Source organism: Aegilops tauschii, chromosome 3 (assembly GCF_002575655.3).
Source record: "Aegilops tauschii subsp. strangulata cultivar AL8/78 chromosome 3, Aet v6.0, whole genome shotgun sequence".
NCBI lineage: Eukaryota > Viridiplantae > Streptophyta > Magnoliopsida > Poales > Poaceae > Aegilops > Aegilops tauschii.
Window position 1 is genome coordinate 470089610 of NC_053037.3, and position 19093 is coordinate 470108702.

General features: G+C 50.6%; 2 protein-coding genes across 2 annotated transcripts; one reads left to right on the forward strand and one right to left on the reverse strand.

The window, feature by feature from the left end:
• Positions 1–294: 294 nt before the first annotated feature.
• LOC109748815 (uncharacterized) lies at positions 295–1502 on the forward strand. Its single transcript, XM_020307831.4, has 3 exons — positions 295–506; positions 597–702; positions 958–1502. The coding sequence occupies exons 1-3, from the start codon at positions 465–467 to the stop codon at positions 1095–1097; spliced, it is 288 nt and encodes a 95-aa protein (XP_020163420.1). The 5' UTR covers positions 295–464; the 3' UTR covers positions 1098–1502.
• Positions 1503–5476: 3974 nt separating this feature from the next.
• On the reverse strand, positions 5477–17281 carry LOC109748816 (metal tolerance protein 5). Its single transcript, XM_020307832.4, has 6 exons — positions 16531–17281; positions 8732–8847; positions 8402–8647; positions 7786–7866; positions 6215–6448; positions 5477–6049 (listed from the first exon to the last, which is right to left on the reverse strand). Exons 1-6 carry the CDS (start codon positions 16715–16717, stop codon positions 5699–5701), a joined length of 1215 nt encoding a protein of 404 aa, XP_020163421.1. The 5' UTR covers positions 16718–17281; the 3' UTR covers positions 5477–5698.
• Between the last annotated feature and the right edge of the window lie 1812 nt (positions 17282–19093).

The following is a 19093-nucleotide window of genomic DNA, read 5'->3' on the forward strand; positions in this document are numbered from 1 at the left end:
AAGAATTGGTGAAAGACGGTAAGACAACGCCGTCCTTTCTTTGCCGTTTATTTCGAAGGAACGCACATCGGACGGTCGCAAAGGTTCGTTCCACGAGGAACGATCGATCCACATCGACCGAACCGCACGAGAGCCGGAGAGACAGGAGGGTAACGCGGTGGGCCCGAAAAAATCCCCGCCATCACCTCTGGACGAATGGGGATGCCGCGCCCACGTGACCGCGCAGCCCCCACACGCTGACATGTCCCTCTCCTCCCCCTCGCCTATTTCTACCTCCCCGCCGGTGTTACCTGTCACGCTCTCCTCAGTTCACTCCCCGCGATCCCGGACGCCATTAGCAACAAGCACCACAGGTCTCAGCAGGCTTCGTCTTCTCTCACCCGCGGAAGCTATACCGTTGCTCTTCCGTCGATCTGTGCGCGCGAACAAGTTAATTACGTGGCTTGGTGTGCTCGTCGATCGCCATGGCCGACGACTCATCGTCCCCGGCGTCTTACATCCGACTGGTACGTCCGCGCAGCAGGATAATGATCTGGTTGAGAAGCTAGCAGCATGCGCCATTTCCGTATGCTAATTCAGCCATGTGTTGCATGCAGGTGCAGCATCTGATCGAGAAGTGCATCTGCTACGACATGAACAAGGAGGAATGCGTGCAGGCGCTGGAGAAGCACGCCAACATCCTGCCCGCCGTCACATCCACTGGTAACAGCTCCGTCCACTCTCACATTGCTTTGATCGGTAGCTTCGAGTTTGTCATCGATCGCTCCACTGTCTTTCTTGCATTGCATATCTGCATGCATGCAGAGGAAGGGAGATGTTCTTCTACCGTTCTCTTCTAGATGGTCTTCAGATACTGGCTAGCTAGCTTTCATCCATCAGCATGTCAATCTGTTTAGCCAGGAAGATACTTATGGATTCAGATGTTCTTAATTAATGATTTTCGGTACACTTGGGCAGTGTGGAAGGAGCTGGAGAAGGAGAACAGGGAGTTCTTCGAGACGTACAAGAAGGACCGAGGCGGTGAGTCGCCGTCGCAGAAGGGCAGTCCTTCAGACCAGGCGTCGACCTCAAGGAGCTCAGACGACAACGACGACTAGGGGCCGGCCGGATCCATGCATATATGCATGGCACTACACAAAACTAAAATATACGAGGGTGTGTGTGTGTGTAAATAAATCGCAGCTAGCCACGCCACGCCACGCACGTACCCCTGGCTCAGCTCTAGCTGGATGATCCACCGAGCAGACACTCCTTCAGTTGGTTGGTCCGAAATTGAAAAGATTCAGAATCACCAGTCCACCGGAGCCTCTGGAATCTTGTATGCATACTAGTAAGCCATGTTGTACACGTGGAGGAGGAGAATGTGGACGTCCGGAGGAGACGACGGACGTACGCGGGCGTTGCGGTCTGTAATTTGTACCCATCTGTACATACTCCTTACATGTGAGCGGCGACTAGCTTGTTGCTGTCAGAGGAAAGCCGGTCCTGTCTTGTTCCGATTCCGATCTTTGCGTTGGCTTTTTCTACGTATACTCAGTCTCTCCACACGGGCTGGGCTGCGCGCGCCCGAGCTGTCTGTCGGCGATCAAATCGAACGAAACACGCGAGAGCGAGCGTCCTCAAATTCCCATCCGTCGGCCCGGCAGAGTTGGACGTCTGCGGCGCTCCGGCGCCCGCGCCGAGCTTCGTGGAACCGTCGCCCGCCCGTTCGATCAGGCCGCGACTTGCGCGTACGTAGGTGCGTACGTACGAGCTGGTGAGCTACTTGCCTACTCGGGCAGGATTATTTCGTCCCTGCGAAGGCGACGGGTGTCGTGCCCGATGCATGCACTTGTAGAGCTAGAGCTCTAGTTGCTACGCGCCCGAAACGTAGCCATGGCTTGTACTATACTCGGCTTTCAGGTCGCAGTCCCTACGACTCGGCTCGGACAGGAACGGCGGCACGTAGTAGTAGTAGAGTACGATGGATATTTTACGTACACGGAGCCGCGGACACGTAGGCGTACGCGTGGTGATCGAGCTCTCGTACGTGCTGCGTGGAGGCAGGACGAGCGAGGCGGCAGAGGATCGAGCTCTGCGTTGCGTGCTCGTATCGTGGGCAGCCGCTCGCCACGTACTACATACCGGGGCTGTGGCCGCTGTTCGTCCCGTGTTCGTAGTGCTTCACGTGCTACTTGCTGTAGGACGATAGGAGGCGGAAGCCAGATTGTTGGAAGCAACGATATCGGTCGACGGATGACAAGGCTGAGGCGCTGAGCTAGCCGGTGGCTTAGCTAGCCAAGTGTGTGTGGTTGATTCACCTTATCCGTTCGCGTTCGCAAATTGTTGGTGTTGGATCCGCATGCTGCAGGCAGCAGAGGACATGGTACTATTTCGACCTTAAAAAAAGGACATGGTACTACACTAGACTGGTTCACTGTACGAGTAGCACTGAATTGATGCAGACTTGCAGACCTTCGGCCGAGACCGCGTAACTAACAGGCCGGCCTAATTGAACTGAGGCCTGCCTACTAGCCCACTACGAGAGCAAAGACGACACTGTGAGCCAGGTCCGGTCCATTTAGAAAAAGGGAATTGTCTAAAAAAAACTTAAAACAAGGGGAAAGGCGGAAGGAACTTTTGCAACTACATATTTGTTGTAATTTTTTCTGCAACATCATCTGTGTTGCAAAAGCTCCTTCCAGAATAATACCCATGTTGCAAAAAAGTGAAGACGCAAAAAATAATAATTCTGTAACGCAACCTCTGTTGCAAAAAAAAGTATGTAACAAGACCTCTATTGCAAAAAAAAAAAAATTACAACACAGCCTTTGTTACAAATGTTTTTGCAACAAGACTTGTGTTGCAAAAGGGAACTTGCAACATGACCTATGTTGCAAAAGAGAGGATAACGCTCAGCCACGAGATTACGCCGGATCTGAAGGCTCGCAACTCGGTAGATCCGCTGACTGACGCGTAGCACGTCCCTTAAATAAGCCCACGTGTGTTCGACAGATTAAAAGTTCGAGCATAAACTGAGCAGATTAATTAAAAAAAACTGGATAGATCCTTTGTTTAAGAAAGGCCATCGTGGCTAGCTTAATATTGATCACAAATCAAAAGTACATTGTCCACGAGCTTGCTAACGAGATAGTCAGGTGGATCATAAGTCCAACTAAACTAACCTTTGTTACAATAATAATAATTAGCTAGCACATGTGCCACTTTATTAGCTGAATGGAAACAATGTTTAAAAGTGACCTTCCCTATTGAGCAATATCCGCACACTCTGTGAATACCCCCATCCCACCATCGTGACTGGTAAACTGGGCAAATCCTTTCCCCGCATAAGTCGGGAAATAGCGGTCAATTGCATACCCCTCGCGTGTCTGGTCCTCTATATGGGCTGACACATTCCAGGTTCCCCCCCCCCCCCCCCCCCACCGGTTTTGGGAAGGTTTTTTCATTTTTTTTCTTTGTTTTTCTTTCGGTTTTTTCAAGAGTATTTTTCAAATTCTTAAATATTTTCTGAAATGAGAATTTTTGTTTGAAATTTTGAAATATTTGCAAGCAATAAAAGGAAAAAATGAAAGAAAAAAAACAGGGACGCAACGCGCCTGCACATGGGCCGGCCCAATTCCTACACGGGAGGAGGGAGGGGTGCGCGTTTGTGCACTCTCCCCCGCTCAGGTCACTAAATAGGAGGTAACTGTGCTCAAAAGGCATCCGCGGAGGAACGAAGGAGCGCTCCAATGCCACCAGCCAAACTTTGGCGCCACGCACATGAACTCTTTTTTTTCGTTTTTTTGTTTTTCTTCCTTCATTTTCATGATTATTTCAATTTGTGTTTTTCATAGTATGCAATTGGAGCGTACAATATAGGCATGCAGTGATACGGAAGTATATTTGTGCTTCGCCATGAAGCACATACGTGCCAAGCGGAGAAGCACATGTGCACTACGCAGGAAGCACAAGTACACTATGCGGGGAAGCACGGTTGTGCTCCGTCACGAAGCACTATGCGGGGAAGTCATGGAGCATCACCGGACCACTGTGCTGTGATGAATCAACTCCCTTGCTTCGATGGAGCCCAGCGGACCACCGGTGCTGCGATGAAGCAACTCCCTTGCTTCCATGCAGCACTCGCCGGCCGATACCCGTGCTCCGATGCAGCACTCGTCGACAGCTACTTGTGCTCCGATGCAGCACTCGTCAGCGGCTCGAGGAGCTACATCGCAACGCTCACGGCGGCCCTCGGTGCTGTGACATCGAAGCAGAGAGGGGGGGTTGGAGGCTGGTTCTGCGATGTGAGGCGGGGGGGGGGGGGGGGAGGAGGAGGACGTGCGTACGTTGACCATTTCACGAGCTGAGAGGAAGGGATCGGGCGGTTCGGCCAGGCTGATCAAATGGTCACGGACGCAGCTTAAGATTTCCTGGCATCAGTCGGGTGATTCATAGCAGTCGCCCTAATGCCTTGCCCCTTGTTGCTGATCTTGACAGGTCCTTAGCGTTCATGGGTCTTTTGTCATCGTGGGCCTACATGATAGGGAACTACCTCGTCATTAGAAACCCCCTCCCTCCCCCCCCCCCCCCCACCCCCCAAAAAAAAGCTAGGCACAAGGTCAATCTCGTCTTTGAGGAATCGCGAAAAAAAAGAGCTTGTAAACTTCTTTAAACACGGTAGCTAGTGGAGCCCTTATTCATGGGTTAGGTACTACTCCCTTCGTCCCAGTGGTTGAGCTTCTTGGGGCCCAACCTGGGCCAAGGCCCCCAGCTCATAAGAAAACAAGCCTATATCTCTTTATATTAGACCTATTTTTCACTGAAAATCAGCTGAAAACAATTATTCCCCCCCCCCCCCCCCCCCCCCCCTCAAGCCCATGGCGTCCCCAATATTTTTACGCCCTCTCAAGCCCATGGCCTCCCCAATATTTTTAGCTCAAGCTTCGCCACTGCTTCATCACACAATATAAGACTTTTTTGACATTACACTAGTGTAAAAAAAATCTTACGTTATGGGATAGAGTAGCATTGAACAAAGTTGGTGTGCACAATATCGGTCAGCCATAGACCAACGGTTACTGATTTAGTCCACGAGAAGTCAAAAATTCTGCATGTTTTGACCAATTTAAAGTGAAAAAAAGGGGTTGCTCCTTCGGCAAAACTAGGACAAAGTTGAGCCAAAAGGTCCCGATCTAATCAGATCCGAACTTGCGAATTGCAACATTTGGTTCCGTTTCGAAGGCCCAACCTATGCCACGGTGGATACCAAATTCGCCCCTTTTCCGAGCGCCACCAAGTGATCTGGCAATCTCGAGGAGATAGATCATCAGCACCCATATTACAGAACTTATATGTGGCGAGTAATATGCTGCATACGTCCCCATCCTCTTCTTTCCTGTTGCTGCATCTACATTGATGTCCTCTGCTGCTTAGTAACCTTTTGCAAGCTTTGTTCATAGTCATGTGTGAACCAGCAATAAAAATGAGGCCATGATCAGGGTATAGAGGACATTTAAATATATATGCTACGTACGTAGCACAGCAACTTACAAAAGACACAATCTACGTCGACATCGCCAGATCCGGCACTCCAGTATGCACATTTCAATTGCGTGCCGCACCCGCAGGTTTTTCTGCGACGCCTTGACGAACACCGGATTTCCAAAACTATTGCCATTAATCTGTACAGAGCTGCATCCACCGGCTGATCCTGAAGCTACTTCTCATGCGACAGAGCGTGCTCGGGCCGATGGGTGAACTCGTAGTCGAGGTGGACAAAGGCGCGCTCGATCTCAGGCAGGCGCTCCAGCTTCTCCTGCAGGGCCTCGCCGATGTCGTGCGCCTCCTGCAGCGGCATGCCCGCCGGCAGCACGATGTCCACCTCCACGAAGTAGTGCGAGCCGAACGTGTAGGCGCGCACCGTGTCAATGTGCCTCACGGCCTTGTGGTGGTTCCAGCAAAGGTAGGTCAGCTTCTGAAGGTATTCTGGCGAAGCCGATTGCCCCACGAGTGAGTGGACGTTTTCTAGCACCGTCATCGACCATGTCCTGATGGTGTAGATTGCTAGCTGCAAATGAGGAACCAAATCATGATTATTATTTTTCTCTGAAAATCAACTGTCAATTTCAAATGTTCAACTCATGATGGTGTAGATACTGTCTGCTTTATCATTCATGTTATTTGGTTGTTATGTAAAAGAAGAAAAAGAAGAGAGGGAAGGGGAACCACTTACAATAATTGCACCAACAGGGTCGATCCATCCTTCGAAATAATTTGCGAGTAGTGCAGCCACAAGACCAATTATATTAGTGATAACATCGAAAATGTGATCCTGTGCATAAGCCTTGACGATTTCGTTGGTGAACGTGCGGCAATATAAAGCCAGGGCAAGTTTCACCAGCGTCACTGAGAACATGATGTCCACAACCCACTTTTCCTGCTCCTTCGTCAAGCTGAATTCACCTCCCTAAAAAATGATGGCTTCAATATGAGCAAACAAAAATTAATGGAAGAATTAAAGTTTGTATCTAAGAGTCTTAGTTCCAGAGTAAGGGATACATAGATGTGCTTCGAAAGGGAACTGCACAGCAACAAAGGTTGCAGACTATTGATGAAAAAAATTACTCCCTCCGTTCGCTACAAGATGTTTCGAATATTTCAATATGGACCACATATTGACTGAAATGAGTGAACAAACACACTAAAACGTGTCTATATACATCGAATTCACAAAAAAGTTATAACATCTTATATTTGTGAACAGAGGGAGTACTTCAGGAAGCTCTCATTCCAGCTGCCATGGCCTCCATTTAGCTAATCATTTCCCAGACAGAACTTTTTTTTGTGAGAATGTGATAAGTCCGAGTACAATGTAACAAGAAAAGGTTCAGTAAGAAAAGTATAGTGCTTAGAGCAAAATCTTTATTTTCTTTGAAGGAGCAGAGTAGGCAAAACCGCAAAAGCACACTGGTCATGGCAACTCACGAGGCTTCTGGTTCACAATAAAGGATACAGATCAAGACTTTGACCAAGAATTCTATTAATACAGAACCACGATTAGCTGGAAGTACTGTCGAAAACAAATCTAGTGATACCAATTTCATGTCATAAAATGCACGTATTAATAAAGTAATTCCTGGGCAAACCTTGTCTTAACAAAACCTAACAAGCCTACATATGGGAGTGGTGAGGGGTACTTCAGCAATTATTTAGTCAACACACACGTTGTCGTGGAAGTGATATAACGAACCTAAAGTGGCAAGATATGACATGTATCAAAGTATCGAAAGTACTGAACAATAGTACAGTGGGCAGATTTTATTATGTCAATAAACCAAAACGACCAACATTTGACATGATCTAAAAAACACAACTTGGTCCACTGATTTATATTTAAATATGTTTATAAAATCCAACAAAAGTAATAAGATACTACGAAACAATGAAAGTACTTTTTGAGATAAATTCATCTACACCACTTTTAGGCGTCTCTAAAAACTTTTGAACATATGTATAAGTAGTCAAATTTCAAAAGTTTGATTACTCAATGTCCAAAATGACAGCTTTTAGTGAACTGCAGGGACTATGTGTTAGTGATACTCAAAGATCCGAGTCTCCCACACAGCTAATGTTGAAAAACAGTACAGGAAAGTTCAGAAGTGCAACAGTGAGTAGTAGGGGGATGTTAGTGCAACTCATGATTTTAGAAAAGGAAAAGAAATGCCCTTGGAGAAATTTCTGCTCAGAAGGACAGTGGAGATTAAAAAAAGGTATTTTGAAGCCAACAAAAATCAATGGACTTACATCAGACAACAGTGATCGAGTTGATTCTAAGATGATCTGAAGGCCAAGCGTTGCCATGACTGAGGCAAAGACAAGTATTCCCTGGAGAAAGGTTATAATGAAGCTGTGAACATACTGAAAAGTAAGCAAAAAGGTATTGCTTAATAGTACAAGACGTGCCTGAACAGTTGCAAAACTAAACCGGAAGCGTCGAAAGAAAGCATACTCTATAGTTTTTAGGCTTACAATTTCGTAGACCACGCCTAAGTGGCAGCTAACAAAAGCAAAAATAAATAAAAATACAGAGTAACACTGGAACACCCAGGGTGCCTTAGAAGTTAGAGCATAATATTAAGTCTTCTTCTTAAATCACAAAGCTTAATCATATGTTCTAATTTCACCACTTCATTCAAGATTTTACATTAATTTATTTATTTTCCTGATCCAATATCCGTTTGCCTTCCTTTTCTTAGTGCTATACAAAAGCACTATGGAGAGTAAAACTAGTAACTGAAGTATGCAGCACTTATACTGAATTAGAACTAATTAATACACACCAATGAGACTGGTCGAATGGATTATAAAACAGTTCCCTAGAAAAGGAACTATAAAAAGTACATGTTGAAACAAAACTCACCAGCGGCTGCATGCGCTTTTTACCAATTGGGTATCTGTAGGGATTTGGTGTTTGCATAGAAAAGGCAGTAAACCATAAGATGAACCCTGATAACAAGTCAAGAAGAGAATCCAAAGTGGAAGCTATAATAGCAAGCGAGCCACTCCGTACTGAAGCATACACTTTTGCAGCAAAAAGAACCATGTTTGCAATGTTTGACAGCCTGATGGCTAATGTTTCACTCCTAGCAACCTGTTCACGCTCTTCCTGCAGGTAGATAAGTTTCGTTTAGCTTTTAAGTTAGCAGTCTTCCCTGATGTCACAGCCTGAAGCTTATTTTATAGAACGGACCTTGGACATTCCAGGAAGAAAACCACGATCTGTCAACGCATCCATTTCATTGAAACCCTCTAGCATTTCCACTTGCTGTTGGTAGTATTCAGCGACAACATCCTCAGGAGCTTGGCCTGCAAATAGAATTAAAGATCTTATTTGGAAGCACAGGTCATCTCCAACGTGGATCACCAAATTTCACCCCGCAAATATTCCCGAACACATCCGGACGCGACTGCAGACATCCGGCCGGGCGGAGGCCATCCTAACGTGATCACCAAATGTCCGCACAAAATTTAGCAAGTTCAATATATTGCCTGCAAACCGGAGGAAATTTAACAAGTTTGAACCAAACCTAAACTAAGTTATGCATAGTAGCAGACAGTCACCTCCGTCGTCGTCGACGCTGCCCGTGCCGCTCTGGTCTTTGCCGCCCGAGCCTTCATCGACGAAAGACCTGCCAAGCGTCATGGCATCCCTACCCGGCCGATGCGACGTGCTCACGGCGCATACGCTCAGCCGCATCCTCCACCGCCTTGCACCGCTTGTCCGCAGCGGCTTGGAGGAAGAGGGCACACTCAAACTCCGACAGCCCCACTTGGACGAGATGGGTGTTGAGTTGGCACCGGAGGCGGGCGGCCGACTCAACGGTCATCTTGGAATGGTCGAGCGCCCAAGCCCCCCAAAGCACGGGTCCGCAAGCACCCACGTTGGCGCAACCTTGGTCTAGGTGAACACCGCATTGTGTTGCGTGTTGCGTCCAAACTTGGCCAGATGACCCGGCACGGCCTGACCTGACCTAAACGACACGGCCCACCCAGGCACGCCTAATAAACGGGCCGTGTCGGGCCGGCACTCGTGCCACGCTCCCTGGCCCAGGCACGGCACAGCAAGAAAACGGGTCAGCCCACCGACACGTTTAGCCCATCAGCCCGCCTCATTCCGGCACGGCCCGATTATAAACGTGTCGGGCCAGGCACGTTAGGACCGGCCCATTTAGGCATGGGGGTGGCTTGGATGACGGCTCCTTCTTGACGGTGGGGAGAACTGGGCGCCACTGGTTGTCTAGCTAGCGATACGGCAGAGACAGCGGCTGTTCCTTCATGCGGCGTCCGATCTGGATGTTGTGGTTGAACGGAGAGGACACCGGCGTCGAACCCCGGCCGATCAACGACCAGCACAACGCCTCCTCCATTTGCGGGCGAACTCGTCGTCCGTCAACGCCAGCGTGGCGAGTAAGTGCGGCTTTTGCTTCTCGTCGTAGGAGAAGATCGGCTTCACGTTCACGGTGGATGGATACATGGACGACAACGGGCTTGGCGACCGTGGGCGGTGACGCAAACTGGACCCGAAGCTCCCCCAGATCCGATGTCCTAGCGTGACGGCGGCTGCTCGGAGCGATAGCGGCTGAGCAACCACCACGCCTGGGTCTTCTCGGCGTCCATCTTCTTGCCCATAGCGGCGGCCAAAGGTATGGTGGTGTGCGGCGACCGGTGGAGGTGTGGGACAGGAGTAGTGTGCAGATAGGGTTTGCACTGAGGAGGCCGGTCAGCTAAAGCCAGAGTAGGCTTCTCGGTCCCCGAGCCGCCATGAATGCGGGTAGGCGGCAGGCCAGTCAGCCGTTTCGGATAGGGTTTTGGGTGGGTCCAGGCTTTCGGAGTCTGACGTGGCAGACATCCGGACTCCCGTGCTACGCTGATTTGAGGGCAGCTTGTGGGATTTTGGACATTCGAACCAGTTCGGACTGTTAGACTGTATTTACATATAGCTTCTGTATATGCCTTGTATATTGTATCGTACACCTTGGTGTACCCCTTATATATATGAGATAGCCACACCCTTTACGGGTGTCGTGCAGTTTCCCAAAACCCTAAGTCTTACATGGTATCAACCCTAACCGGTCCTATGTCTTCCGCTGCTGCCACCGCCGCGATCGCACCGAACTCCGTCGCCGCCGTCGCGCCGGCCCTTGTCACGGCGCCTGCATCGCCGTTCCTCTCCTCGCGCTCCCTGGTCTCGGTCTACACCGGCCAGTCCTCGATGGTGGGCGCCTCCTCGGATCAGCCACCGCCGCCGTCACCGGTAGCGCCTCCGCTGGTCCCGGGAGATCCTTCGTACGCTGGTCCCTGGATGGGATCGGCGACCTACGGGCCCTACGGGGCCGCTCCCCCGCCGCCAGCAGGCCCCTACGAGGCGGCGCATGTCCCTGCCGGATCGCTGCCCTACGGCCCCTACGGGGCGGCTCCTCCGTCGATGGGCCACTACGGGGCGCCGCCTGCACCTGGTGCCGCGTATAACGCGGCGTATGGCGCCTCGCCCTACGCGGCCGCTGCGGCTGCACCTCCTGCCGCCGTCACAGCGGCGCCCTACGCGTCTTCAAACCCGCAACCCTTTGCGGCTGCACCTGGCGCCGCGAACGCCGGGTCGGACAGGGCCCCGCCACCGCCATTGCCCAACGGCGGCTACTACCCTCCGGCCATGGCTACACCTGGTGGTTCATCCCACATGAGCTACCACACGTCGCCTCCTCCTGCTGATCATGCCGTGGCCAGTGCGCCGTTCTACTTCGCGCATCTAATCCCAGTGAAGTTGACGACGGACAATTATTTGTCGTGGCGTGCACAGGTGCTGCCACTTCTCCGCAGTCGCTACCTGGAGGGTTACGTCGACGGTTCCTTGCCGTGTCCTCCACCACATCACCCGGCATACCATGCGTGGGTGGCTCAGGATCAGGCTATCCTTTCGGCGATCCAGTCGTCGCTCACCGAGGCGGTGTCCTCCTTGGTCCTCTTCACTGCCACGTCCCAGGAGGCGTGGTCTGCCCTTCACACCAGCTTCGCATCTCAGCAACAGGCCCGTGCTCACACTCTTCGTACGGAGCTGGGGGAGACCAAGCTTCTTGACCTCAGCATTACCGACTACTTCGGCAAGATGACGCGTCTCGCAGACACATTGGCCTCCATTGGTCAACCGCTTCGCAAAGAGGATTTCACCACCTTCGTCATGAACGGCCTGGACGACGACTATGATAACCTTGCTGAGAACATCAATGGTCGTGATACTCCACTTGAACCCCGTGAGCTCTACGCCCACCTCCTTGCCACGGAACAGCGCGTCAAGTCCCGCCGTACCAACCCGAGTTTCATTGCTGCGAACGCTGCCACTCGTGGAAAAGGGAAGCCCTTCAAGTCATCTGTAGCGGGCAAATCAGTACCACTGACTTCACAGGCTCCACGGTCGCCTGCCGCTGCCCCCTCCCCCCCGACCGGGGGTGGCCGTTCGTGTGCTTGCTGCCCTTCATGTGGCGTTCAGCTCCCCTGCCAACTGTGCAACATTCCAGGTCACGTTGCTTCCCGTTGTCATCGCCGCTTCAAGCAGGACTTCCTTGGCGTCGGCAACAATGGCAAAGGCAATGAGAAACAAGCTGCCTTGGCCACTCACGAGCCTGCTCGTCAAGCAGGCCACACACCATCATATCCCATTGATCCGACTTGGTATATGGACACGGGCGCTACGAATCATCTGACGGGCGAGATGGGCAAACTCTCGGTTTAGGAGCCATACCGTGGTCATGATCAGGTTCACACCACCAGTGGAGCAGGTATGCACATATCACATGTTGGTCAGGCCTCTCTTTTAACTCATAAACAAAAATCTCTCCATCTTCGTAATATCCTTAGAGTTCCTTCTGCTACTCGTAGCCTATTGTCTGTTCCTCAGCTTACTCGTGATAACAATGTTTTCACTGAGTTTCATCCTTTTTATTTTTTTATCAAGGATCGGGCCACGAGGGACGTTCTGCTTAGAGGTCGCCTGCGCGATGGATTATATGCACTTGATCTGCCTTCTGCCCCTCAAGCACTCACTGGTGTCCGTGTGTCGCCTACTCATTGGCATGCACGGCTCAGCCATCCTGCCACTCCCATAGTTCATAGTGTTCTTCATCGTCATAGTCTTCCCGTTGTGCCCAATAAAGATGTTGCCACAGTCTGTGATGCCTGTCAGCAAGGCAAGAGTCATCAGCTTTCGTTTTCCGATTCGAGTCGTGTCGTCAAAACTCCACTTGAGCTTATTTATTCTGATGTATGGGGGCATGCCCAAACTTCTGTGAGCGGTCATAATTATTATGTCAGTTTTATTGATGCTTATAGTCGGTTTACTTGGCTTTATCTTATCAAGCGTAAATCTGATGTGTTTGATGTGTTCCTACAATTTCAAGCTCACGTTGAGCGTCTTCTTAAGCATAAGATCATTCATGTTCAGTCAGATTGGGGGGGTGAATATCACAACCTCAATTCCTTTTTTAATAAGCTTGGGATTTCACATCGCGTGTCTTGTCCTCATACACATCAGCAGAATGGCACGGCTGAACGTAAGCATCGTCACATTGTCGAAACTGGTCTCACTTTACTTGCTCATGCATCGGCACCTTTTCGGTTTTGGAGTGATGCATTTTCCACTGCCTGTTTTCTCATAAATAGGCTTCCTACACGACTCCTTGGGATGAAAACACCACTTGAACTGTTGCTTAATGAAGTTCCAGATTATACTTTTCTCAAAGTTTTTGGTTGTGCATGCTGGCCTCATCTTCGTCCTTATAATAAGCGTAAGCTCGAGTTTCGGTCAAAACTTTGTGTTTTTCTTGGGTATAGCTCTCTTCACAAAGGGTACAAGTGTCTTCATATTCCATCCAACCGTGTCTACATCTCGCGTGATGTTGTGTTTGACGAGAGTGTATTCCCGTTCTCGTCTTTGTCCACCACTCTCACACCTCCAGTCTCCTCCTCGCAATCCACCCCTCCACTGCCTGCTCAATTTGTTGATATTGCATATTCTCCTGCGTTGTTGCCTAATCATGCTGCAGGAACGGGTCGTGGAGCTCGCCTTGAGTTGCTGGAGGAGCCGGAGCCATCAACTGCACCTGACGTGGGGAGTGGCCTCGTGCATGCGCCATGCACGCCTGGACCGGGCTCTTCAGCGCCTGGACCGGGCTCTTCAGCGCGGGCTCTACCCGTGCCGGCCTCTTCTGAGGCTGGGCCGGTCTCGCCTGGGCTGGTCTCCCCTGCGCCGGCCTCCCCCGAGCCGGTGATCTCACCTGGGCCTGCTTCTCCCGAGCCGGCGATCTCGCCTGGGCCGGGCTGCCGCGCCTTGGTTGGCCTCGAGACGACTGATTCGCCCACCCAGTCGATTGTCTCGCCCGGGGCTGCCTCGCCTGGGTCGGCCTCGTCCTCGCCTGTCACCACTGCATCGTCACCGGCTGCTTCGCCGGATACTTCTTCATCGCCGGTGCCGTCGCCACTTGCTGCACCACTTGCGGTTGTTCCTCTTCGACCACATACTCGCAGTCGATCCGGTATTGTGTGTCCCAAGCAACGCACAGATGGGACGGTGGCCTGGCTTGCGGCATGTGTTGCTCATGTCAAGGAAGATCCTTTGGCTGAACCGCGTCACTTTCAGGTTGCTCTCGGGATTCCTCATTGGCGCCAAGCTATGGAGCAAGAGTATCAGGCATTGTTGACAAATGGTACTTGGCAGCTTGTTCCCCCGGTCTCTGGTGTCAATATTATTGATTCCAAGTGGGTCTTCAAAGTTAAGAAGCATGCCGATGGTTCTATTGAACGCTATAAGGCACGGTTAGTGGCGAAAGGGTTCAAGCAAAGGTATGGTCTTGACTACGAGGATACGTTCAGTCCGGTGATCAAACCAACGACTATACGGCTTCTGTTGTCCTTGGCTGTTACTCGGGGCTGGTTTGTTCGTCAGCTGGATGTTCAGAATGCTTTTCTTCATGGTGTTTTGGATGAGGAGGTTTACATGCGTCAGCCCCCGGGGTTCGTTGATCCTGCTCGCCCTCATCACCTGTGTCGCCTGGTCAAGGCGCTCTATGGGCTGAAGCAGGCTCCTCGTGCTTGGCATGCCAGATTGGGCTCTGTTCTTCGGTCACTTGGTTTTGTTCCCTCTACTGCTGACACCTCGCTCTTCCTTCTGCATCGGCCTCAGGTGACGATGTATCTTCTGGTATATGTTGATGACATTATCCTCATTAGCTCCTCGGATGCTGCTGCTGATCGTCTGATATCTTCCTTGAGTGGTGATTTTGTGGTGAAGGATTTAGGAACGTTGCATTACTTCCTTGGCCTGGAAGTTTCACGTTCTTCTGATGGCTTGACACTCGCGCAGCATAAGTATTCGCTGGACCTGTTGCGACGGGCAGGTATGCTGAACTGCAAACATGCCATGACTCCTATGTCTGCTACTGACCGTCTGTCTGCCTTTGATGGAGATCCTCTCACCTCTGATGACGCCACTGAGTATCGTAGCATTGTTGGTGGCCTGCAGTACTTAACTATCACTCGGCCAGATATCTCATATGCAGTCAATCGTGTCTGCCAATTTCTTCATGCTCCTCGGACTTCTCATTGGACAGCGGTGAAGCGCATTCTTCGCTATGTTTGCTTTACTACCTCATATGGTTTACTCCTTCAGCCAGCACCGTCTCCTACGCTCTCTGCTTTTTCAGATGCAGACTGGGCTGGTAATCCAGATGACAGGCGATCCACAGGGGGACATGCTGTCTTCTTTGGTCCTAACTTGATCGCCTGGGCTGCTCGCAAACAAACTACAGTGTCCAGGAGTAGCACTGAAGCTGAATACAAAGCAGTTGCAAATGCTACAGCTGAGATCATATGGGTACAGTCCTTATTGAGAGAGTTGGGAGTTTCTCAAACTCAGCCGCCTGTTCTTTGGTGTGACAACATTGGAGCTACATATCTCTCATCTAATCCAGTGTTTCATGCTCGGACAAAACACATTGAAGTTGACTATCACTTTGTACGGGAACGTGTTGCACAGAAGCTACTCCACATCAAGTTCATCTCCTCCAAAGATCAACTTGCTGACATCTTCACGAAGCCTCTTCCACAACCTCAGTTTGTAGGCTGCAGGCGCAATCTTAACATACTTTGTACTTCAGGGCATAGTTAAGATTGAGGGAGGGTGTTAGACTGTATTTACATATAGCTTCTGTATATGCCTTGTATATTGTATCGTACACCTTGGTGTACCCCTTATATATATGAGATAGCCACACCCTTTACGGGTGTCGTGCAGTTTCCCAAAACCCTAAGTCTTACACGGACAATTTGGTGACCCGCGTTTCGAGGCCTAAATATGTCTGATGGCCCAGTCCAGACATTTACGGCCGTTTTGGTGACACCGACCAGATGCCCTTGTGTGTTTTTTTTCTTTCGAAAAGGGCCCTCATGTGTGTTAAAAAGAGGAAAGTTTCAAAGAGTTCACGTGCTATCCTAGATAGATCCCACAGTCCTTTTATCCTTGTCATCCAATCCCCCACTACGATAACTCTGCTGACCTCACACAGCACCTTTTTTAGGAGATATGCATGAGCAGTGCAAGACTGAAAGAACTGAACCGAAAAAGCAGAGATGGCCCTTCCCCATATGGGCCATACGCAATACGAGAAGCTCAAGACGGACGAAAAACATCAACGGAAATCTACACATTTCTGCTAAGTTGGGATAGGAAGTCGAATCTAGCGAAGCACCACCGTCAGTATCCAGAACCCAATCTCCATATCCGAAATGGACTACTTATCTCCTCTTACTAGGAAGTAGGAACCAAAACAAAACAAAAAAAATGGTAAAGTTTTATAATCATCACGAGCTGCATAAAGCGGCCGCCCCATCGCAAAAACCAAGCTGCCAAATCACGAGGCACCATCGACCAAGCACCATGGGCACGCATCGTCGGATAAAGAAGTAGCACGCCAGCACCAGTGTCAGGGAAAGAGGCAGTACCTATGACGCCGAGGCAGTGGTGGTGGAGCCCTCGGGCGGGCCTCTCCTGGCGCGCCTCCGGCGGGCGGAGGCCGTCGAAGTTGAGGCGCCACGACTTCTCCCCCGCGGGCGCGCCGCCGTCGCCGGCCTCGGCGGCGGCGAGCAGCCGCAGCTCCTCGCCCTCCCCGCTGGCTCCACCGGCCGCCATTTCCGAACCCTAGCCGCCGCCGGGTTGCTTCCTGCGCGGCGCCACACGAGGGAGCAGGGGAGCGGACGCGGGGGGAGGTTGGGAGTTGCGAGGCAAAGGCGTCGTCGAGCAAACCAATTAAGCGGCCACTAATGCAGTAGTGGCGCGTCTCGATGCGATTAAAGGCGCGAGGAGCGGGGCTGCGGGAGGCTTCGTGCCTTCTGGGTGCACTGAGTCCATGCACCGGGAGAGGCCTGGCTGGTGGGCCCGGTGGAAATCGGTGGTTCATGGGTCTAGTGCGTCTGGTTGGTGTACGAAGTGCTTCCTGCGGGCCGACTATCCGGGGAAAGGTGGCACCGTGGCAGGGAGGTGCATTGATTTGAGAGGATACGAATCTGATGGTTCCGCGTGCGACATGTAGGATACGGGGACAGTTTAATGTGATAATCTGCTAGGAGTAGTAGTATCTGCCAGCAGCCCAGCAGTACACAAAATGGTCCATGTGTTGAGCCGCGTGCTTCTCCCCTGGGAGGCAGAGGAAACAACACAAGTGAGCGCATGACATATCCTGGCCACGAGGCTCTTGTCTCGATTCGTCCGCAGCATGGAATTTTGTAGCAGGAAGTCAAGAAGGGCAGGGAGGAAACAAACAAACTGAATATCCGTAAGACTAGTCCGCGTGACATATGTGTGATGGTACTACCTCTATACCTCTATAGTGGGTAGTAACATATGTGTTGTGTCATGCATCACTTCATTTATTAGGTTGTAAACTCATCTTTTCTTAATATGTGATGTTACAGTAACTAGCTATGTTATCACATCCTCTCTTTCTTCATTAATTACATGTCACGTCATCTATTTTGCTTAGATAAATATGATGTTATCATCTATATTACTTTCACTGTGGGTAGTCTAAGGGCATCTCCAATAGTTTGTATGTTATCTTGTTGGTAAAATATGCCATGTCATCAATCAACACCTTAACATACAACAACTCCAATAGGTTGTGTCTAGTTTGCTTAATAGGATCTCAGATAATAAATAAGGTCCTCTCTCATTCTACATTGGAGCTTGTGCAAGGGGTGTTGGTTCATGTACATACAATCTTCCTCTCTTTTCTCATTTATTGTATGACACATCATCAAAAATCTTATGTGACAAAGTCTATCAACAACTATCTTGCAACGATGCCCTAAGCGTGCCTCCGGGAATCATTGTATATCAAACTGGGACTAACATATCAAAAAGTGGTCAAATATTTGAGTGGCGGAGTCAAGCAGGAGAGCATCTGATAGCACGAGGGCGGGTGCAATTAGTTGGGGCTGGCAAGCAAACTCGCTGACGGAAAACGTGCGGTGTGGTTGGAATCACCTCCCCTCCCCCTCCGGCGTGCGTCCTGGTCGCCGCCGTTGCTTTCGACGGGCCGAGCGAGTGGACCGCCACCGTCTCGCATTTTTCCACATCCGTTTCTCTCGAGTCTCGACCACAGGGCGGCGTGCTTCGCCGACGCCACTGGTTCTGATTGGAACAAGTGGCCGGAGAGCGCCGGGGAGTCACGCATTTCCACGCCGGACTGGCGGCGATCTTTCCCGTCGAACGAGCGCCACTGACCCGGACGCAAGCAAGCGCGACGGCCGCTCTTATCTTGACGGGAAAGACGCAGCAGCGACGGCGGATAACTGTGGCTGGCGTACTACGTTGCCGACGGGAACGGTCCCGCTTTGTTTCCGTCGCTACGGGGACAGGGCAGTGACCGCTGCGTCCCGGAGTGATGGATGGATGGATCGGTGATGGAAGGTGGCTGTGCCGGACCACTCGACGACGATGCGAAACAACGTGGATCACGAGTAATCGAGGATATTCCACGGGTGGATGGGGTCGTTGAAGTGAGGACACATACACAGCCCAAGCCTGGAAACCAGCGAGAGAAAAATCAAAGAAGCTTTGTTGTACGTACAAGGTACTAGAAACACAGAGTATCTTTGGTTGTTGACACGGAAGATGATCGGGTTGGTGGAGTCAAAGTTCGGATCAGTGTTGCGTATGCATCGGTAGAAAACCGTGCTTCTTCACCTGAGAATTATATATGAGCTCTGGCCCAACGAACTGCCTACGCATCTCAAAAAAGAAAACGAACTGCCTGCGTGTTCAACGAGAACCGCAGAAAGAGGATGCCGTCGGCCGATGAAAGGAGACGTATACGTAGGCCATCCGGCCATGCACACGTAATCAGCTCTTTCTTTTCCCGCCGAGACGGGAGCTTCAGACACAAGACGAGTAGTTTTTCTTCAGAACACTTCTCCTACTCCCTCCGTTCCTAAATATTTGTCTTTCTAGACATTTCAAATGACTACCACATACAGATGTATGTAGACATATTTTAGAGTGTAGATT